This window comes from Cyphomyrmex costatus, unplaced genomic scaffold, assembly GCF_001594065.2.
Source record: "Cyphomyrmex costatus isolate MS0001 unplaced genomic scaffold, Ccosl1.0 scaffold508, whole genome shotgun sequence".
NCBI lineage: Eukaryota > Metazoa > Arthropoda > Insecta > Hymenoptera > Formicidae > Cyphomyrmex > Cyphomyrmex costatus.
Genome location: NW_017279335.1, coordinates 63343 through 86783, shown reverse-complemented (window position 1 = coordinate 86783; position 23441 = coordinate 63343). Strand labels below are relative to the sequence as shown.

General features: G+C 32.4%; 4 protein-coding genes across 4 annotated transcripts; 2 read left to right on the top strand and 2 right to left on the bottom strand.

Annotated features, from left to right (window-relative positions):
• The first annotated feature begins 1344 nt into the window (after positions 1-1344).
• On the top strand, positions 1345-8759 carry LOC108778697 (uncharacterized). The gene is made up of 6 exons (XM_018545938.1): positions 1345-1488; positions 1751-1835; positions 2625-2836; positions 3813-4178; positions 5786-6075; positions 8697-8759. The coding sequence occupies exons 1-6, from the start codon at positions 1369-1371 to the stop codon at positions 8713-8715; spliced, it is 1092 nt and encodes a 363-aa protein (XP_018401440.1). The 5' UTR covers positions 1345-1368; the 3' UTR covers positions 8716-8759.
• Positions 8760-8943: 184 nt separating this feature from the next.
• Positions 8944-13500, top strand: LOC108778693 (uncharacterized). The gene is made up of 4 exons (XM_018545934.1): positions 8944-8978; positions 10829-11283; positions 11983-12444; positions 13062-13500. Exons 2-4 carry the CDS (start codon positions 11103-11105, stop codon positions 13478-13480), a joined length of 1062 nt encoding a protein of 353 aa, XP_018401436.1. The 5' UTR covers positions 8944-8978; positions 10829-11102; the 3' UTR covers positions 13481-13500.
• A 1024-nt stretch (positions 13501-14524) lies between these two features.
• On the bottom strand, positions 14525-19736 carry LOC108778692 (potassium/sodium hyperpolarization-activated cyclic nucleotide-gated channel 1). The gene is made up of 9 exons (XM_018545933.1): positions 19689-19736; positions 18464-18717; positions 18139-18354; positions 17595-17754; positions 17378-17511; positions 16356-16543; positions 15807-16012; positions 15032-15241; positions 14525-14818 (listed from the first exon to the last, which is right to left on the bottom strand). Exons 1-9 carry the CDS (start codon positions 19734-19736, stop codon positions 14525-14527), a joined length of 1710 nt encoding a protein of 569 aa, XP_018401435.1.
• Positions 19737-20067: 331 nt separating this feature from the next.
• Positions 20068-22472, bottom strand: LOC108778705 (inosine-uridine preferring nucleoside hydrolase). Its single transcript, XM_018545948.1, has 5 exons — positions 22239-22472; positions 21570-21753; positions 21355-21471; positions 20616-20752; positions 20068-20426 (listed from the first exon to the last, which is right to left on the bottom strand). The coding sequence occupies exons 1-5, from the start codon at positions 22470-22472 to the stop codon at positions 20079-20081; spliced, it is 1020 nt and encodes a 339-aa protein (XP_018401450.1). The 3' UTR covers positions 20068-20078.
• Between the last annotated feature and the right edge of the window lie 969 nt (positions 22473-23441).

Here is a 23441-nt window from a genome sequence, read left to right as displayed (position 1 = left end):
TCGGTCTCGTATTCTGGAGGGGACCATGAGTCTGATGATAGTGGGAAGATCGAAGCGATCTAAATATGGTGCAAAATTTTTATATTGCATATAAAAATGCATATAAATATGGTGCTATATATTTTTATATAGAAACAAATATTTTTTTCTTTTCTTTGTCTTCTTTTTGTTCTATTACTTTTTTAAAAATGGTATTTTCAATCGTAGTGAATTCGATTTTTATTTTGTGTCTAAACAGAGCCATTTATTTCTTTTTTTTTTTATTAAGGGAATACTATAAGGACCAATTAAGAAATGTTTATTTGAGATCGAAATGCAAGAAGATAGAATTTATAATTATTTCGCGATATAATTAGAAAAGATAATGATTCTTATTCGATATAAATTCTTCTTCCGTTTGCGTGTGACTCTCGATTATACTTTGAACAGTATTACATGAGTCACAAAAAAGTAATGTCAATAAGTACTCTTATACTAATAATGCATATCATGCGATTCCTATTTTCATAATTAATGACGTTTGTGTAATTAATAATCTAATTAATTTTTCGTGTATCTTTTATGATAAGATCCGTATAAAAAATTGATCATAACTTTGGAATTATTGTCAGTAATAAAAGAAATATTTTTTAAATTAATTTCTGGTTTATTATTCGAGATTGACTTTCTAATCGTATATCTTAATATATCATTAGATATCATAATAAGAGATTGAATCCTTCTATCTTGAAATTTATTTTGCAATGACAAATTAATGTTCCCAACAGAATAAAACTTGCAACAATATCGCTGCATTATTACATTAACAATATTCATGGACAGCACAAATATTTACGATAATCATTATTATTTATTTTTTTGAAATAGATATTTTATATATATATATATGTTTTATTCAAAACATTTTGAAATATAGACTAAATATTTCATGTAATATTTTTGATAATAAATATTTCTGTATATAAGTATTTTTTACTTGGATTATAATATCTCTCATTAAATATTTTTTCATAACATATTACTACAACGTTTACAATAAATATTTCATAATATTTATAATAAATGTTTATGATTTGTGCAATCTAATTGTAAGACTACAAAAATATTTCCAATAAATGTTATAAATTTACAAATATTTTTTCAAATTTTATAAATATTGTGTATTATCTGGATTACTGTCAGTTCTGTGTTGCATACAAATATTTTGTAAATATTATGTACTATCTGTGACGTACTTCTTCGCCGATTTAATTGAAAGTGAACGCACCGCAGCCGGTTCGTTGCGTTTGAATGCTGCGCAGACTATACGCGGAACTCGTGTCTGTGGTCTCTTGGTCGCGCGCGTGACATTTCTTTGCTCGCGGCAGCATGTGCGATATAAAAGAAGTATTACCGATATTATGCGATTACATTAATTCGTTAATAAACACAGGTTTAACGCCCGAGCATCTTAGGCTGGCCAAATATAACGCCCCGGACGAAATCGTCGTAAGTACAAATATCGGAGATTCGAATGCGCTCCCGCTAACCTAACCTAACCTAATTTATCTGACGAGACTGATAATCTTATCGCGGTTGAAAACATATTTATAAAATTACAGGAAAATCAGAGAAGAGAGAGCGTTGCTCCAGACATTTACTGTAATTATGGAAATATCCATAAACGTATGATATATTTATGTCTACAGGAAAATCTTATAGAAAATAATCTGATAAGTCTGTTAAGCGCAATCATATGTTCTGTGTGTAGGCTGACAAACTGTGGATCACACTGCGCATTCTGAGCTACAACGCCACGCGAGAGAAACGTGGCGACATAGATTTCCGAAATTACGGTTCGTTTTAGTGTTTTGCATTCTTAATTGCATTGTAGATCGTATTTTAGATCCGCGTTCATTTGTTTTAACAAGAACGTGCACGTTATTCTAATTATGAAAAATCTTCGTACACGTACATATAATTGCTATAATTAAACAAAATTGCTCTTATTGTCAGCATGTAAGAAAAAAAAGGCATACAATCCCTTTGTTTAAAGTAGTAATTAATTATGCAAATGTAGCACTTTTTTTTAAAAAAAAAAATGTTAACTGCATACATTTGTACAAAAATATTGAATATTTTCTTAATAAAGTAAAATTGTTTTTTAAATTACGTATAATTTTTTTATATGGTAATATAATATTATAATAGTACACTTTTTTAAGATCTGTAAAATAGTTATTAAATTTATTAAACTTTTTGGTTTCAATGTTATAAATGTTGAAATAATAATTCGATATGTAATTTATTTTAAATACATTTCCTTTAATGTCATATAATATTTAATTTAAATTGCATATAGAATTATTATTCCAACATCTCTAACTTTGACCTTCTTTTTACTTAATTTATTAACATAATAAACAGTTGTATTATAATAATAATTATGTTATGTACTATTTATTATTATTATTATAATAATTAATTGTGTATTCATATGAGAATCTTAATTCCTTGTTTAATGAAATATATTATAGTTACATTAATATTTTTTTGTACGATATGTTTAGCACGAGTGAATGCGTGCGAATACTTGATCGACGTCTCTTCTTAAAAAGATTTTACATTGCCAATCGTATTTTCAGACGCGCCTTCGACGGTGAAGCTGCATCTCGCATTCTTACAATACCCAGCGATCGAGTTTTACAGCTTATCGCAAGACGGCGAACATAATAGAGACGCGTTGATAGCCTTAGCTTGGCTGTTAGGAGTGCAGGATGTCCTCACTGTCATCCTTCGAGCGAAACTGGCCGATAGCGTCCTAGGTGCCGAATGCTCACATGTGGATTCATCGGAAGTCAGTATTAAATTTTTTACTATAATACAGTGAAAATGAGTAAAATTCATTTTCACTGTAATGAGTGAAATTTTATTTCACTATTTTTTTAACTGAATAGATAAGAAGAATATCAAGTTAAAGTAAAATAAAATGTTGAATTTTTTAGTCTTTCTACTGAAGAGAGTTAGATCACATAACTCTTGTTTATACTTTTCTGTGCACTTTTGTTAATTATTTACATTAATGATTACCTCGCTGATCAGTTTGGTATATGTATATCATTTCTTTCATTTATATATCAAAAAAGAGTGGCGTCGAGTGGCTCATCGCTCTGTGCGATTGACTTGCGATCTGTAAACCCGAGTTCAATCCCACGTGCGCCCAAACGCGATTTTTCGCGTTTAATGAGCCAAAAAATGGCTCCACCTGGTAATCAAAAGATTTATGATCATCAACGCCGTTCGGATTCGGCGTTAAACTGTAGGTCCTATACATCAGTATACATCAGTAGATATTTGTCTCTAATATCTGACTGAGGTAGGATTCTGTGGACCAATCACCCACAAATCCAAAAAACCATCTGATTCGAGAAACGAATATAGGCCTCGGACAAAAGAGGAAGAGGTCTATAGACGTCGTTTCGTTATATATCAAAAGAAAAATACTCGCTACATTCGTCTTTCATAAACGTTCGTTCGTTCGCAATTGTTAGTTTATGATCGTTCATGATTATTTACCAAGGAAACACAGAAAAGATAAAAAATCAAAATGACTTAATTTTTTTTTTAAACTTCAACAAATAGTCAAATGTAATAAAAAAAACATTTTGACTTTCATGACGTCAAACTAAAATAATTTTTCCTTTAATTTAGTGTTTTTTTTTTCACTCATTCGAATATTCTTATGAATACTACAATATTTCGAATAAATCATTCATTTAACCACCAACGTACCTCCTTCACGTTCTATTTTTATTTCTGATCGTTCTATCCAGCCTGCATCATCAATTGCTGTACCGAGCAATCAGCCGTTATCAACAAACGCTCAGCTTAGCAATATCCTACACTTGAATGCTACGGTAAATCTAAACTTGCGGGAGATCAACGAGTTGATCCGTGAACGGGCTAAACTGATATCTAAGGTGCACGCGGCGAGCCTTGACGTGAGTGGTCTGCCGCATTTGAGCGTGTCCGAATTAGCGTTGACGAAACGTCTCTCTAGAAGTCGCATCCTCGACGATGGAGCAGGCGGAAACTTCGAAAAAGATCGGCGACGACTGCGAGAGTTTCGCGAGGCCGGGATTCTGCTCGACGTGCGCGCCAAGTGGCTGCGGAAGCGACACGTGTTTTTCGACTGGATGGTAAATCTTACTTTAATAACAAGATATATAAGGCTCCAATGAAATAAATCAATAGTGGAATAAAAAGTCTTTAAGAGCCGACGCCAGATATTGATGCGTAATTAATTTGTTATTATGTATTAAACGAACATAACATTGTAAAACATAAATATATTTGGCGTCAGCTCTTAAAGGCTTTTTATTTCACTATTGAATTCTTATTTTCTAAGGGCCGCTTATCCTCTATTCTAAGGTCCATCTTTGGATAAATAATGTAATAATGTATATTTATATGAATAAAATAATTTACTTACTAGATAAAAAAAAGAGTAAAAAAGTAAGAATATAAGAGAATAAGAAACTAAAGCGGCGTCTGCAATGAGATTTTAAAGCGTAAAACTTAAGTTTTAAGCCTTATATGATTGTTTTTCATACATTCGACTGTGAATCTTGTAGACGTCTTGTAGACGTCGCTTAAGACAGCTGAAGTTACCGAAAAATGGAGCAACTTTAAGTCTTTTAGTGTAACATGCATAAAGTTATTCTTATTTTAGGACTGTTTAACTAATGTTTTAAGGTAATAATGTGAATTGCTGTGAAATATCCCGTAGTTCGTTATTTTAAGACCGTCTTAAGTAAGTCTTTAATAATACAGTTTTCTGATTAATTTATGACTTAAAACTGCACTGACGACAGACTTAAATGTAAGAATCGACTATACATATCTGTCTAAAAAACTTTAAAGTAAATCTTACTCTAAAAAGTAAAATCTTACTTTTGAAGATTGAACCAAATTCTTTTCCAAGATTGATTCAATTTTTATTCTTCAGAGATTTCACTTCAAAAAGTTTAGAGAATACAGAAAGCGATAGATGTAATGTAATTAAGAGTCGTACTGGTCGCACATCGAGTCTTCAACGGCGCTCTTTCAGTCTCTTTATTATGGCGTGGAAAATAAGTTCATAAATATTATGATGAAGATAAAGAATTGTGTAAAAAGTTTTCTAAAAAATTGAGAATCTGTTTCATTTGGATAAGATTTCATTTCTTTATCTGACGAAACAGTTTTATCGAGAACTATTCATATTTCATATTATATATTTTACTTTTCATTTGATTGTCTCTAATAAATAAGCATTTCTCAGATTTATGATTACAGACATTTGAGAAGCTTCCATTAGAACATCAAACAACAAAGAACCTGGCAGAATTTCAGCAGAGAGAAAGAAAGAGAGAAGATGAAGACTCAAGTTAAATTGAGAAACAGTAAACAATTTCGCATTCATTGCAATGCAAATCGTTTTATCCTACCTTTAATAAAATAAACAGTAAAAAATTACATTACTTCTCCTTCAATTGGCAAAGAAAAAAATAATATAAGAATATTTATCGCTTTCGAGTTGTTTTATAGAAAAAAATCGACTGATGTTAAAAGTATTAATTGTTTCTCACACAAAATGACTCATAAAGATCTTTCCTAGTTTTTTACGTAATAAAAACAAAAAATCGCCTACAACACTCAAATTAACTTGAATATCTGAGAAAATTAAAATCAGATAATAAATTACAAAAAAATTCTGGCAATGCTATATCAATTGTAATAATGACCGCAATAATATATATTGCAGGCTACGGTGATTCAGGAGCACAAGAGATCTACGGAATCAAATCCGAGAGTAATCAATACGCGGGAACTCACCGCATTTAACTCGCTGTTACGTCACGTAATTAGAGACAAACTTCGAGATTCCAAATCCGAGAAGACGGTAGATGGCGATGATTCCAAGAACTGGTCTTTAAATTGCCCGTCTCGTGCGAACAGAAGTCATTGTAATAATGCGGAGGCAGGGAATTGGTTAAACTATTTGAACGAGCGCCAGGTCCGCGAGGAGGAAAATTTTCAACGAAATAGAAAGAGGTTGGTTGATGAATTGGAGGAAATGTTGAAATTGATACCATCTGTCGTTCGTGTTTGACCGATATGTCATTTTGTATCATTTCATAGACGTTTACATCGTGTAAAAAGGAATTATTTATTATCTATTGTACAGTAATATTTCATTATACGTATTATCACTTTGAAATAAAAAAGTCGCTCATTAAAATTACTATCATTATAAATTATTTGTGTGTCGACGAGTTTTGCATGAATTGGTGAAAAATGAACGAATGCGTTAAAAAGTGCATTTAATGATTGAATGTCCAGTGTGTAGAATGAACTACTTACTATCAGAATCTAAAATATCTCCGTTGTTTTTCGCTAATGATAAAGAAATATTCATGTGTAAGAAAAGATTCACATAGCTTTTTTTTATATTTCTAATGTAAATCAATATGTCTGCAATAAAAAGACCTTCTAAAAGTCTTTTGATACGGATAATTAGTATCTACATATGTATTAAAGTAATAATAATAATAATAATATTACAAAAACATTATGAAGTTTCTATGTGTAATCAAATTTATACTTTTCGATATCACTTAAAAACAATGGAAATATCTTATCTTAGTTATTCACTTTAATTGCTTATTATCAAGTGAAAGAGAGAGCACATCAAGAGTGAAGAGAAGAACAAAGGATTTTATGCCGTGACGGTAACCGTTTGATCTACAACACCGAACGACGAGATGAAAACATTGAGTATCGTCACGAGAAAGATCCCAATGACTGTCCAATTATTGGCCTTGTTTGCCTTGCACATTTGTTCATGTTCCTTGACGTTGTAGACGCTATTCCATATTAGACCAATGCCTACAGCAATTTGTAGAAACAGGCTCATACTGATCATGATGAGTGACGGAAAGAAGTACGGGTGGCGGCCGTCTGTCTGGAGAACGTAGCGCATCTGATTCGCGTTCGCGGACAGCAGCGCCAAGTCCATCATACCCTGGGCCAAGGTCTTCTTGTGCTGGTAGACGTTGACGTCCGGAGTGACGATCTGTACGGCAGGAGGAAAGACGCTGCTGGACCAGTCGGATTGCAGTCCCCCGGGCAATCCCGGTCCGTTCTTGTCGAAGCCGATCGGCGGCGCAGATGGCTTTTTATCCAGCATGTCGGGTTCCGTTACGACGATCGAATCCGGTTCCCGCGAATTGTCTGCGAGATTTTCGTCATTCTCTGACACAAAGCCAGCGCGCAGCCCGATGAACGGCGCTTCTGTTTCCGTATCGATGGACGTCAGGGGCCTTGATACTTCATCGTGGATCTCATCCAGATATAGTATCTCATCGTCATCAGGCTTTTTTGGTGATGGTTCATTCATGATGGAAAATCGTAGGAAACCGAAGAAATCACCTGCGAAACAATACAATTTTTAAAAACACTTTATTTTTACTACAATTTTTTACTGATTATTGCTCGAAAGAACACAATTTTACTGTCAGAGAAAAATATAGCAATTATAAAAGTGACAACCCATACAAATTTATTCAGGACATCTCGAAATTCGCAAATCAAAATATTACATCGTGAAAGTTCTCGGAAAAATAGAAGTTGCAGAAGTATTCGAAATTTGTTGTTCCGAGCGGTAGTTTTTGAGATATGAAAGTTGGAACTAGCCCATTTAGATTATATGCGGTTATATTTAGATAAAATATTTGTTTCTGAGTAGGACTCCTAACCGCGATAATGAAACCGGATAAACATTCGGTATCAGCGAAAAAAGCATAATGGTGGCAAAACATAAAGGTGATAATTACAAGTGTTAGAATTAATGCACATAGTTGAGTAGAGTATTTTATAATTACTGCAAATATAAATAGTTTATTCACCTACGTACATTAATTCTACATAGAAAACTTCTATTATAAAATTCTACATATAAAACTTGCACGTATAAACGTACATAGTTCAATGAACTATTTCATAATTATTATTGTAAAATTATGAAATAGTCTATTTAACTATATCTATACATTAATTTTACATAAAACTTATGAGGTATAATATATATTAATTTGGCGTAAATTCTACATATAAACTTTATAGAAATAATGTACATAGTTGAATAAATTATTTTATAATTATTGTAATAGAATAGTTTATTCAACTTTGTATATCAATTCTACATATAAAACTTGTATACTTTTGTACAATTGTCATTATCATGCTTTTTTCTCGTACATCCAAGGAGTGTTCACCATCGCGGTCGAGAATCCATGAATGAATAAATCGATTAAACATTGCGCGCACTTTGTATCGCACTATTACATATTAATTCTGACAGTTGTTGCCATAAATCGCGACTGATTGCCATATAAAACCCTCTCGCTCTTATATCTTTTAAGTCCAAAGCGTAAATTTTGAACAGCTGATTAACTATTTCATTCTTGTTGTTGTATTAATGTATCACTTTTTCTTTGTTTAGCTTTTGCTACTTTAACTAGCATTAATTACACTTTTTACAATTGCACTTTATAACTAACTCGAGCATTTTAGCTTTTATTCGCTGACACTGATCGCTCAACAAGTGTGTCCTTAAAGAACGTAATCGAGCATATCACTTTAGCAATTTAAAAAAATTACTCTTTTTCTTTCAGTATCATTCACTCACCGTAATTTGAAACACCGCAAATGTTTTTTCTGACTTCATGAAATGAACAAAGGATTCACGATGTGGACTGTCCGAGTGTCCGATTCGGTGTTCTCTGATCTACTGGTGGTCTCGTTGCCGCGCGCCACAACTGATTCATCCATCCTCACGTCACGATCGCCACTATGACGTTATACCGAGAACGTACGTATCACGGCCGTCCGGCCGTGGTTTCCCCATGTCGTAGGAAAATACGATCGTTACTGTAATTAAAGCTACGCACAGTCCGGTAAGCTATTAACACTCGCCGTAGAATTCTTCTTATCTCCTCGCAAAATCTTTCTTGTAAACTGCAACCTCTCTGCAAGATTAACTGGTGATATAATTGAACATGTTTATCAATGAGCGTAATCGTGAGCGGGATCTTGAAAGAAAGAAATTACTAATTAATCCTTTGCATTATTAGCTCCCGCTACTTTTGTTATTATGGCACAGTTTATAATTTTCATTATATATATAATATGTAATATAATAGTAAATAATCTTTTAATTATTATTAATTTCTATTATTTTTGTTATTAAGTTGGATACTATAATTTCAATTATAGTTATAATTATAATTATAATTAAATAATTTCTCTTTTATATATACTACATATATAATATAGTAACATATTATAGTACATTACAACAGTAATAAATAATAATATGTTATAATAGTACAATGTAAAATATGTACATACTTTAGTCGTTCCTTTTTATAGAGGGAACGATATAATGAAACCAGCTAAGAGTTTTCAACAAAACACACATTTGGCACTTAATCGTCGCACCTTTTGTTGTTTATTCTGCTTCAAGCATCACAAATATATTTTAGCGATAATATATAGAAAGAGGAAGAGAATCAGACGATGTCAGTTCACGACTATCGCGTGTACTGGCCATGTGTGTCTCGGCCGCGATTTAGAGTCACGCTTCAAGGTCTTCTTCCGGCGGAACGGTTTGTGGAAGGGAGAATGGCAATGATCCAGGAAGGCACATTCGCGGATTCGTCGCTATAAATACAAATACGTTGTTCGCATTTGTTCCCCCGCTTTAGTCGCGATCACAAGCGCGGCGGCGCTTTTTTTTTTGCAAAATACCTCCGTCGCGTGATAATGATATTCATAATATTCATGAGACACTTTGCATTTCTGCATTCTCGGTCTACACGGATGGTGATCTACATTTCGCATCTGTCCCGCCGATCTAGAAATTTCAAGAAGGCGTCATCAGGTGTTTTCCGGAGCTCTTCGGACTTTCCGCGTTACATTTACATGACGCAAATTGACGCGCGCGAACTCGAACGTTACTGGAAAGTTGACGATTTCGAATACGCGCGTGTGCACCCGACAGAATAAAGCTAGCAGAAGTTTCGAATTAAGTCATCGCGACCTTCATTACACTCGTAATTCCATTTATTCCGAAGTAAATGAATCTAAAGTTGTTCTGCTTCGAAAAAAGCTCCAGTCATGCCTCTCGTAAATGACGATTAAGATCATTGATAGTACGTGGTAAACACCAACTAAGTAATGTTACATTAATAATATATAATTTCTCACTCACAATAATATAAATGTATTGTAATACATGTTTTACATAACAGTTAAGTAAGAAATTATAACTTTATCGAATAGAAAACCATAACATTAATGTGTTGTTACTGTTAATGGACGTTTATTGGAGTAGGATGATCAGACAAAAATAATTACGAAATGATAATAACGATGTAGATGTAATAATAAATATAAATATATGAAAGCGTAATTATTTGATAACTACTGTAGCAAGTTCGCTATCAAATTATCCGTAAATCCCTATTATTATGAAATAATATATTATATACAATATAGTGCCCGATAAATACCAACTGACATTACGTCAATAATATAGTAAATTCCAACAAAATGCAATATGCAACAAGTGTTAAATATTACAGTTAAGTAGGAAATTATAACATTGATGTAATGTTATTATAAATTTCTGTTTACTAGAGTAGCCTCTGTAATAATGACAATAATAATATGGGTTATAATAAGTATCTATAGATATGCAAGTGTAAGCATTAGCGAGTTCGCTATCGAATTATCATGTCGCCAGGGAAACCGGTGTCAAGAGAGAAAGTGGGAGGAAAGTATTTCGCGATCGAGACATTCCTATGGTGGTGCTCAGGTATTCTTCGGGCTTGGCCAAAAATGGAGAACAGCAGCAAGCAACAGCGACGATTCCTATCGAGCTTCCCTCCGAACTTCTCCCGCTGGAAGATGTACCTCGCGTCTACGTTTCTCCCAACTACTCATTAATAATTAATCGCGTGTCCGTTATGTAAAGCAATGAGTAAGCGGCAGATAAAGTAGTCGACCGGCCAGTGAAAATGGAATCGCGCGAACATTGCGCTCGCTGTCGCGCTAAATCGATTGTCCGTTATAAGAACGACGACCCCTGTGATCATTGTCGACCCCACGTCCTGGAAAAGCGGACGGCCTTCTCTCCGAAAAGACACTCGCCTGAATGTCCCAAGACCCGAACCTTCGAGGAAGAAGAACGGAGGAACGGTATGATAATTTTTTAAATTTATCTTCTTTTTTCACTTGGAGATCGAACAAGACACAACGTAATATCGACAAGGCTTCTTCATACCTACGACAATGCTTAGAATTATTATTTAAAAATTAAATAATTATAATTAAAAATATTTGAATATATATATTAATAATTACTTAACACAAACATTAATAATTAGATTGTGTTATAAAGTTTTTGTTTCTTAATAACTGAATGATGATTGGTATTTTTAGATGTTAAAAAAGAATATAAGAATAAAAAAGTTCATTATCTACAAATTTTAAAAATTGAAGACTTTATGTTTTAAAAAACTACTTGAACAATTTACAATTTTTTCTTGTTTACGAAGTAAAATATAACATCAGATGTTGAAGAACAAAAATCTTATCAATCAGCGTAATTTTAAATAAATATTGCTTATAAATTTTATTATTTCAATATTGTTAAAAATTGTATATATAGAAGGGGCTTCTACTATAACACTTATTTTAATATATTGTAAAAAAATCAAAGTTCTGTGGAAAAAGACCTATACAAAAACTGTTCATTATTTATTGAGACATGAAGAGTTGATTTATTCCACTATTATTTTAGTAATATATTAATAATTATTTAATAATCATTCATATATATTTCTTAGCTCTAATTTACATAATTCTTTAACATAAAAGAATCTTTTTTCGCACCAGAGATCGCCGCTTGCGTCGACAAATTCGCTTTAGCGAAGAGGTTGCACGCAGAAAACCTACAACATCAGCCGCTTCCGGATCGGGTGGACGACTCCATCTTCAGGAAAGAATGTCGCGCTTGTTCAGCAAGCTACAAACGAAACGCAAAGTGGAATCAGGATCGAGCAAATCTCGCAACGAGAATGGAACACCGCTTCGCACCTGCACTCGGTTGCAAGAAGCCGGAAACCCGGATGGACCTGGCGATTTGCTGGGAAACGCCAATAGATCCGGTATACGAACCTCGCAAAGCGACGCATATCGACGGTTCCGAGGGCGGCTCAGCCCCGGCGATCTTTGCCATGATCCAGCACACACCGGTGCCGAAGAATCGCGAGCTTCTGTCTCGTAACGAGGAGAGGAACAAGTGCGGTTGTACGAGGCAGATCAAGGTGGAGAAAGACTCCACTTGTTCTTGCAACGGTGAGGAATAATGTAGCACGGAAAAGAAAGGATTACTTAAACGCCGAGCGAATCGATCGGTCGTAATAGTTTAGGACAAGGAATGTTCAAATGCGGTTAGTCGATTCGCTTAATTAATACTTAACTTGTTTTTTAGAACTTTATGTCATTTACTCATTTATATATACTTTCGTTCTTTCTGTCGTGTTTTACCCATAATTTAATTATAACTTTGTAGGAAATTAAATTACTAATCGTTAAATATTATTAATTATTGATCTTACATATTATGTATAAATTAAACTATTAATATATCATATAATCACTAATTATTTATTATAAATAAATATAATTCTATGTATTTTTAATATAAAACTATTGCTAGTGTTAAATTTATTAATATTTCAGACTGTGTAACTTATAATATATTTACGTAATTTATATAATATATTGTATATTATTTACTTAGTTTATACATATAATAATATTAATATATAATAGTGTTTTATATTATCCGCTTAATTATGTATTTATATAACATTATATATTATTTATAAAGAGAAGTATATAGAGAAGCAGTGTTAAACATTGCGTAAACGAGAAATTAAATAAACAATTAATAACAAATTCGATTGTAGAACTCTGTGGCGAACGGCGATGCGAGATCCCGTCGAGATCAAATTCCGTGCCGCGCATCACCGAGCGCAAGTGCACGGCTTGCCGAGGCGGTGAAACGGAAGCGGAACTCGCGCGGCGAAGAAAGGATCCGAGACTGATTCGGTCTGCGGTGGGTTTCGCGCTCGGTCTCGAGGAAAAGCGCGGGCCGACAACGGGCGACGACGTCGCGCGCAGAAACGGATTACCGCCGATGAAGATGACGGTGCCGCGGCCGAGGACTCCCTTCGCGAGGCGCGCCTTCTGCATTGACACCCTGGCACCGCCGTTCAGCGTGATGAATGGCTGCCGAGATGCCGATTACCCCGAGCACTGGCGCCTCATGTCCGTGTACCAGCAGTCGTACAGGAATCCGCAAAAACGAAGGACTCGCCGCTTCTAGGCCGAGAATGAGCCTGATAAGGAGGGTGATATGGATCTATTTTATGGTTTAATTAACTATTATAAATTAAGTACAGTTTTATGCGATGAATCTCTTTTGAGATTGTCTGCTGTCCGTTAAAGAACTAATTCCGAGTGATTATTGTTAATTGTTGATCCGTTATAACAGTAAGAGAATTTTATAATGCATGTTTTGTTGAAGTTTTCATTGTTAAATGAACGATTAATTCTCACAAAGAAACGTAGGAAAAAATCTTTCTTCGATTCCAACGAGCTTTTCTAATATGTCGTTTATAAAAAATAAAAAAATTTTACATGTTTTTATTATTATTACAAAGTACTCATAAAAACATTTAATTTTTAAATATTTATGATAAGGCTCAATAAGTATTAAACTACTAATATAATGAAATAAGGGCAATGAGCTAATTTTCATTAAAATCTTTAAATCAATCTAATATATTGCGAAGAATATCACGTAATGTTGGCGTTTCGTCCCGGCTTCCACTACTGGACTCATCAGTAAGGTATTGTAATGGAAGCCTACCTTAGACGCCTGTTTTAGTTATTAAATCGAGATTCTATATATACAGATATACGCGTATCAAAGCACTTGCGAGAATCTTAACGAATATCTATAGACCTCTGATTTTAATGAAAATTAGCTCATTGCCCTTATTTCATTATATTAGTAATTTAATTTTTATTTATTAAAAAATTGTTTTTTATCTTTTCTAGTTTTCACAAAAGAAGTACGTATAAATACATATAAAAAATATCCCTTATTTTAATCTAGATTATAACATTGAAAGCTTATCAAAATTGGAAAAGAATGTTTTCCTGAATTTCCCTGTTAATAGATTGTTTTACGTAGCTCAATAAAATGTTACCGTTATATAATAATTATATAGTATAGTAAAATATGAATAAAATTATATTAAGAAGTTATAAAAAAAGGACACAGAGTTAAAATAATAATAAAGAAAACTAAAATAAATGAGGAATAAAAGTACAGAATCTCTCGTACATTTCCACAATGTTCGCCTTAGTCCTTCTTCTTGACTTTTATACTGCTGATATTGATGTTCCCGGACATCCTCGTCGGTGAGTCCGGCTCACCAGCCTTCTCAAGTAATTGCGTCTGTTCCGGGCGTGAGAGCACGACGTTCTGCAGATGTGTCAGAAGATCAGGATACGACACCAGGGCGTTTTGAAAGTCGACACGCGACAATATGTAGACCTTGCAATTTTCAGCGGCGATGACACTCGCGAGCCAACGCTCGTCTTCCATCAGTAGAGCCAACTCACCGAAATACGAGCCGTCTTCTAAGTGACAGATCTGCGAAAATACGAATGATTCAACTGGTCCCCAGTAAACATCAATTTGAAATTATTGTTACTTTTAATTGATATTTATTGAATTGAGTTGTATGGATAAGAATTAGCGTATGTATTTACAAGATCTATTGATCAAGATTTTACTGCAAATGTGTGAATACGACAACCGACAATGTGAGGATAAGTCCAAGGTGGATTTCGCTAAACCTTCTACCTCTTTCTCCGCACTGTTGTAAACGACCACAGTACCGCAGGCGATAAAGTACAAAGCTTCGCCGCGCGCACCAGCTCTAACCAGCACGTCGTTTGACATGAAAATTTCGGAACGTATGGCACCGACAAATTGTGCCACCACTATTTCCGGCAGATATCTAAACAGCTCCACATCGTTCAGCAATCGGCGATAATTATGCAGAAGAAGTCTCTGAAAAAATAAAAAAAGTCTCAATTCTACAAGAAATTCTAATGAAAAAATTCCTATAATATCGTACAATATTTTTCAGAATGTATAATATTTTTAATTTATAAAGAAAAAATATTTTTTAATTTTTTTCAGATTCATAAGTGTTTTGTTTTTTTAAATTATATAGAATTAAAGTTTCTAAATATTTTAGAATTTACGGCTAAAAAATTTAAAAAAACATGTAAACTTTATTATTATTTTGACAAGTGTTTTTTTTTCTAAGAGTTGTATAAAAAGATTTTAAAATTTACATAAAATTTTTAAAAATTATATCAAGAATTCTAAACAAAATTTGATATATATGACTTCAGAAAAAGTTTATAGTATATTATTTTTATTCTTTTTACGAAATTTATCTGTTTTATTATATATATGAAAAGAAGATATAAATGCCGATCAGAATAAAAAGATTTTTAGTTGTAATTTTGCAAGTTTTATAGTAATTGACAGAAGCATATGGTCACATAAGAATATACTTTTGTATATTTTTTAAGAAATATTATTATTTCAAAACACTACCGCGTACTTCTCGCAAATAGGGGGATACATGGTTGATAATAATCTTGTCTCTCTCGAATCCCTTTTTGTTGCGGTAATTGTAATAAGCCAGCAATCGTCGCTGCAAGGAATACGGTAATTCCTTGTATCTCATGTACTGTTGCAGCTGCTGAATTAATTGTAAATGCCTTTTGCGAGTGGAATGAAATGTTATCATTAACTGCGAGACTTGCGCTGTACGGCCGTTACGAGAAAAAAAAAAGACTGTTTATTGATTAGTGAAACCACAAGACTTAATCTAGGATAAGTAAACTCATAACGACGAGAGAATTCTGAAAATTAAAAAGGAGGGACAATTTCAAAAATTTAAATCAGATGTATTATGAAAAGGTATAATAGCTTTAAGTTACTAAAGATCCTCTCTCTTTCTCTCTCTCTCTGTTTCTATACATATATATCCAAATATGTTCAGTATTTTGTTAAATTATTGGTACAATCTTTTATCGCTTAAAAATTAATTAATTTAAAAAGAAAAACACTTTCTTAATTATAAACTAATTAAACAAGGTGGACATACCCAGCAAATAAATAAATCCAAGCACTCCTAGAATAGTGAGAATTAAATTATATATAATATCCTCTGGGGTCCTGACATCCAAGTAATGCGTGGATGCAGTTAAGGCAATAATAGCTCTATTAACACACGTCAGGTAAATCGCGAATTTTTTTTTCCTTTTCAGCATGTAAGACGATCGTATCCATGATCTATAATTTTTTTTATGCTTTTGTTAAACTTTTCATTCCAAATATCGTGAGAGGAAAAATATCCCAGTAGGCAAATTGATAGTAAATTGTTGTCAAGTTGATATTAAACTCAGAGATGATGATAAATTTGATGTTAATATCTCTATTAGTAATAAAGTCCGTTTTACTAGAGCAAAGCTTGCGTATATAATCAGACAGCAAATTGGCAAAAAAAAATCGTGCATATTTAAGCTGTAGTCGGTTTTGATCGATTCTTACTATCAATTTACAGTCAGATTGTCAATAAATTTTAAATAGTTATTTTACCGATAATCTGTTCTCATGTTATGTTAGTAGATTTTTCTTATTTATCTACCATCAATTTACTGATAAGAAATCAATTTGCATTAAATTTGGTGCTTTTTTTATCAATATTTGTAGCAAGTATTTGACAAAATTTGTTTTCGACAAACTTATCTCTAACTAGGACCTCTTCAATACATTAAAATTATTATACATGTAAACAAAACACAATTTTAAAAAATAGCAGCCCAATCTTCAATCATCCTAAAGACATTGTCGAAGAACGTACTAAAAATATTCCCAAAATGTTCCTAGAACGTCCTTCGATAAAGCGTGCTATATGAGAGCTAAAATAGACAAATGATAAAATAAAAAGATGAGACAAAACAAAGAAAAAATAGAAAAAATGAAGATGCTTTCATATATATAATATTCTTTTTTGTTAATATACATAAATAATACATAAGTTCTGGGTATACATTTTTTATTTGAGATATTATGCCTCGAATCGAAAATTTAAACCCAGAACAATAAATTCTTTGGATTACTAACGCATCATTTTCTCCGACCATCTTGGCGACCGCCAGCGGCAAATAATACTCCAAACAAGCAGCCCAGTGCACGCATACAATGATAATGACGCTAATCTCCATTATCTTGTACAGATGGAAATTAATTTCGAATACCTGTAATTTTCATGTTTAACGTTTGAATGAGTAAGATTTCTATCAATGCGTCACATAGTAAAGAAGAATAATCGGGTACAAACATAATAGAGTCTGCGTGAGTAATTGATGACCGTTCGCATCCAAAGTATCTTCAATAAATTCAGTGCCGCCAGATACCACATCGATTTGAAGAGCACGATGAGAAATTCCAAAGGTAGCACTGGCAACACATTTATGACGAAGGAACCCCGGAGATATTTGCTACATATTTTTATCACCGCAAATCATTAAAAAATTAATTTTTCTAAATAAATTTTTAAATCCGTATTTTGAGAAAAGAATGGACATCGAAGAAATCACATAAAGCCATAAGAAATTTTATAACGCATAATAAATTTAAAAAAAATATAGATTTACAAAAATAAATTATAGAGATTTGTCCAATATTATGTGATTATCTCCATTAAAGCTATGGAGGGAAAAGAAGGATTGCGACATTTATTTTCATTTCCTTATTTAAATACGGATTCTATGTGTTATTTGAAAATATAGATTTTATTTATAAATATAGAAAACATAGAAAAAATAAGTTTTTCTATTATAAACTGATCTTAATGATTAAGTCTAAGTGTTCTGTATTTGTACCTCGCTACGACCTTTGGGTCCAGAACTATCAATTGTGTTTGAGAATCATAATAACCAGTAAAAAACCAGATCACAATGTCACATATAAATACGCTGTCGATCGCATGATTGAAAAAATACCATTTCTCAGGTTCGTCAAAATAAAATGTGAGAAAGATTGGAGTAGTCATTAAAGCTGCTATCATAAATAGCGTCATCATAGATTCCCAAAATATTCTACATAAATTTTGTCAGTTCAGTATTTTTTTTCGTTTTATAAGAACAGATTTAATCAATTCGTTATTTAACTCCGTTCGTAATTTTTTATGGAAAAATATCCTCTGACCTGAAAGTACTGAAAGGATGGATCATGTTGGGATGGGACTTGAGGTGTCGATTGATCTCATAATCGATCCCCTGGGTGCTTTTCAGAAAGTATTGCGTGGACGGATGCTTTCGCGACGCTATCCGAGTACCAAGGAACCAACGTCGTAGCCTCGACCAAAAAGAAGTTCCGGGAATCATTCTTACCAATAAATCCTCCTTCGGCGGTACCTCACAAATGTGCACCAAGCGCGGCTCACGCAGTAAATCCGCTTGCTTTAATATGATTATTATTTTTGATAATTGTTACAAATGAGAGAACTATGTATACTTTTACTTAAAACAAATTAAATTGCGTATCCCAGACAGCACACAATATTTATAAAATATTTACAAAATATTTATTTATATTTATCATAAATATTACAAAAATTATGTAAACTACATATATTTTAATAATATTTTGAATAAAGCTTTATATAAAATATATATAAAATATTTATATAACATTTCAAAAAAATGTGTGAACAGTAATAAATATTTATCATAAATATTTTGTGCTGTGGGATATTACTGCATTTCCTTAAATTCGTTTTATGTATTCATGGATTGTTGCAAAATATTGAAGGATTTCTTTGTATTGCATTAAAATATTCTTTTTTTTACTTCAATCCATATAAAGTAACAAATTCATACAATTTTTTATAAATATTATATTTTTTATTATGTAATATGTATTCAAAGAACGATACATAACGTATTTCACTCGAAAAGTTATATATATTATATTATTCTTTACTTTGAATAATAATTTTTCTAATTATTGATATACTTTCACGAATTTATTTTTCTCTAAAATCAGATTAGAAGTTAAACAAGATTTAGAATAGATTTCTTCCGACCATTAAGAACCGTACTTTCACCTAATTTTCTGTCTAAGAAAGATAGATTTACATATTTACTGTATATAATAAAATATCTATGGAAAAAGAAGAAAACTTAAAAGCGCAAAGAGTCTTGTACCATAGAACCTAATATGGCAAAGCGATTGCAATTCTTTTCTTTTCTTTAAAAAGGTAATTTTGTATGATATTATATACATACAAAAATTACCCTAAAATAAATTTAAACTTATAACTATTAGATAAGTTTGCTAAATCAAATGCTTATACTATTAAGTATCATTGAATAAGTGTAAAATTAGAATAGAATCTGTCTTCTTGGCATCTCCCCTGAATGATGCATACCTGCTTTGATGCCGTTGAGAGATCAGGCACAAAAGCCATTAAATCCATGCTGTTTTCTTTAACTGTGATTTCAAAAATGAATTTTCTAGTCTTTTCCCATCCACACGTCCTTTATCATTTTTTAAGAATATCTCGTTCTTTTGTAGAATCTTTCGTTATTTTCCATTTCCCTATTTAAATTAAAAAAGAGAAACAGTTATAATATATTTAAATATTATATGAAAATTATAGAAAATTTTCATTCTATTTCTAGTAATACTCAATAACACTAAAAATTAATTTACAAAAATATTAATAATGTACAAAACTAAAAACTAATAAGTCAAATAAATCAGAAACTAGACAATATAATATTCGCTTAATTCTTTTATTCGCGGCTACATTTTATGATCACAAAACGGTAGTCACCGAATTAAATGTGTTCACTGCGTTTAGTAATATCTCCTTAAACATCTCCGAATTAAAACTGTGTATTAAATTCACGTTCGGTTTGTTCGACAACAGATGATCGAGGACAACTTGGCCCCGTGTTCTGTTGCCGCCCAATTCGATGTCCGCGTGCCATGCGACAACATTCTTGGCCATACGAGGTATCAATACAATTCCAGCTAAGAAAGCATCGCACATGGTATAATAAGGAAAATGCTTTTTGGCTTGCGAGCGTCTGCTGTCCTCAATTATGTTCATCATGCGCACACAAGGTTTGTCTATTTTGCCTAGTACGTCTCTTCGCCATTCCTGAAAAAAATTTATTGCTGAATCTACTATTCTGCGCTAATAATACAGATTAAGTTGAATGTGATTAATTGCTATATTGACAATACAGAGTGTTTGATAAAACACTCTGTATATATAATTAATCTGTATAGTGAATATTTAATAATTGACGAAAATTGCAAATAAAATTGTATCTATGTATGTACCTACATGTGTAATTCTGGTCTCTAAACAGGACTCCCACGGTAACAACCATAAAGGTTTATTGATGCTGTTGAGTACGATGTGTACACTTTCCGGATCTGCGTAGAAATTAAATTCCGCCTGGGCAGTTACGTTACCCTGTGCTTTGAATACATTTATGAAAATTTAGATAAAGGAAATGATAAATGTTTATTGTTATTACAGCTTACACGTTTTCATTTACACAATGGAATATATTTAAACGTTGTATAGATGTTATTTTCTGTTCTTACTGATCACATACGCTTTTCTTGAAGCTTATCTATTATACGATTTATCTATGAATTTTATAATCTATATAGCAACATACAAGCTACTTATAGTCATATATCTATCATAATACTTTTAGTTCAAAATATCACGAGTAAAGAGGCTAACGCTTAACACTTTGCCACATATTTAAATCATACGCACTTACCTAGATTTAATATTTATATAAATATTTATCTCTAATATATTCTATGCTGTCTGGATCAATTTGAATACATATACATTCTCTACTTATGTATTGCCGTTTGTATGTAAACTAAACTACTTTACCCTTATTTTATGTTATGAATTCTGAAGAGGTTTATTAAATTAATTTAACAATGCAAGCTTGTCGAACCTCATTAACTATGTGTTGCTTAGAAGTTCATTGATAGAATTTGTAACAATATTGTAAGCTATATAATTTTCGATTAACGTGAATCATTTTATATATTACCAGTTGAATTTCCACCCATGACAAAAAATTCTTTCACATTCTCCACAAATTCCGGATACAGTTTTATAGCCATCGCTATATTTGTCAAAGGACCCAAGCAAACCACGGAGATGTTACCTTAATTAGAAGTCAATTATTACGTCTCATTATTAATTTAAAATTTAATATATAATTTATATTATATTATGTAATAGCAAGGATGAGAATTGTATTACCTGGATTCTCCAATGTGATTCTGTGTAAAGCGCACACGGCATGCTCTTCTTGCAGTTTACTTGTATCCGGATCATCGGTGAATGCATCTCCGAATCCATCGCCTCCATGATAACATTCTAATGCTGTTTCTTTAGCATTTGGAGTATCTAACAGAGACGAATACGCTCCTCGATAAACAGGTATCTATAGGAATAATTTCATGCTTTAAACTCTTAAAGGATATAAGGAAGAATTAATAAGGTCTATTCGCATTGTTTGAAATCACCCCAATTTTTTGCATTTTAAATAAGATAGATATATATTTGAGCGTTGAAAAGAAGGAAAGCGAAAATACAAGCAAGTGTTATATAAATATATATAACAATATATAAATACAATGTAAGCAATATAGGAGTTAGTATGAGAAGTAGTGCGCGAAAATCAACAATATCGATTTGAATAAAAACAAATTATAATATATTATTTTCAAATAAGATAAATACGTTTTAGTTTTAGATTTGAACGATCTTCAATATAATATAAAGTAAATTTTTTTAAATTATAATGGATCAAAATGTAACCGCATTTACGTAACCAGTCAAAAAATTAATAACAAACATTAACAATTAAGAAGGATCATAGTGTATATAGCATAATGTATCACCAAAGAAAGAAACAATATAACTCACATCCGTGCAGTCGCACACGTGCAGCGTTCTGAACACATTTCTCACCACATTGTCCACTTTAGTATTACCGTTAACACAAGTGATGGCCTTAACATTGAGTCTCTTGGTGGTGTGACCAGCCAAGAGAATGATTAAGGCCAAAGCGTCATCAATACCGGCGTCGCAGTCCACGATAATATTTCTTGGGACTTCCACCTCGTGCATCTTTATCTCTGATTTTGCCGCCGAAAGCATTCTTAATTTTTTACCGCAAAACAAAACGCACGTGAGGAACCTCCGACGTTATCACATTAAAGTGTAATTCAAACGAAATGTACTCCGGTATTTATTAACGAGTTGATAAGAAAGGCTATTGATTACGCGTCTTGTTTGTTGCTACGTAAAAGAGATAAAGGTTATTGAGTCTTATCAGACTCGTCTTTGTAGAATACATTCCTACCGGAAAAAAATCACATCATAAGGTTACATAACGAAATCATGTAATTAAAACAAGTAAGTTATATGATGGATTGTTCCAAATCATTATCTTATTTTTCAAAATTATATAATTTGAAAATTCATATGATATTAGAAATAATATCTTCGTCTTATGTGATTTTATAGTTATCGAATTTTAAAGAATTAAATAATAGGAATAAAAAAAAATTTATATCATTGTGTGACTTTTCAAATTACGTTATTTAAAATTTGATCCTGTGGGACTATGTGAAATATGTCATCTACCGCAAGTGTTTTGATGTCCTGGCACCCATTACTGGACTCGTCAGTAAGAATAGTGGGAGCCTGCCAGACACCTGAGGGAGTCCTAATTCGAGGGTCTATATAAAAGGATTTCGTGTGTCTCGAATACATGCGAGAATTGGCGTGAGTCTCTTCCTTGGACCTCTGGTGGCAGGTCGCCACAAAAAAAAGTCACGTACTGATTTGGAACAATCCGTTAATGTAATTTACATATTTTAATTACATGATTTCATTATGTAATTTTGTGGCGTGAATTTTTTCAGTAGGGATGTATGTAGTATAGTTACATATGTATATTAGGTTGGGGGAAAAAGTCTTTTTACACACACACACACACACACACACACACACACATACATATTTGTATAATATAATAAAATGACTCTTCCCCAACTTATTATTTATTGCGAAATTTTTGTTGCAATTATATCATTTTTGATACAGCAAAGTTTCAATTTTAAG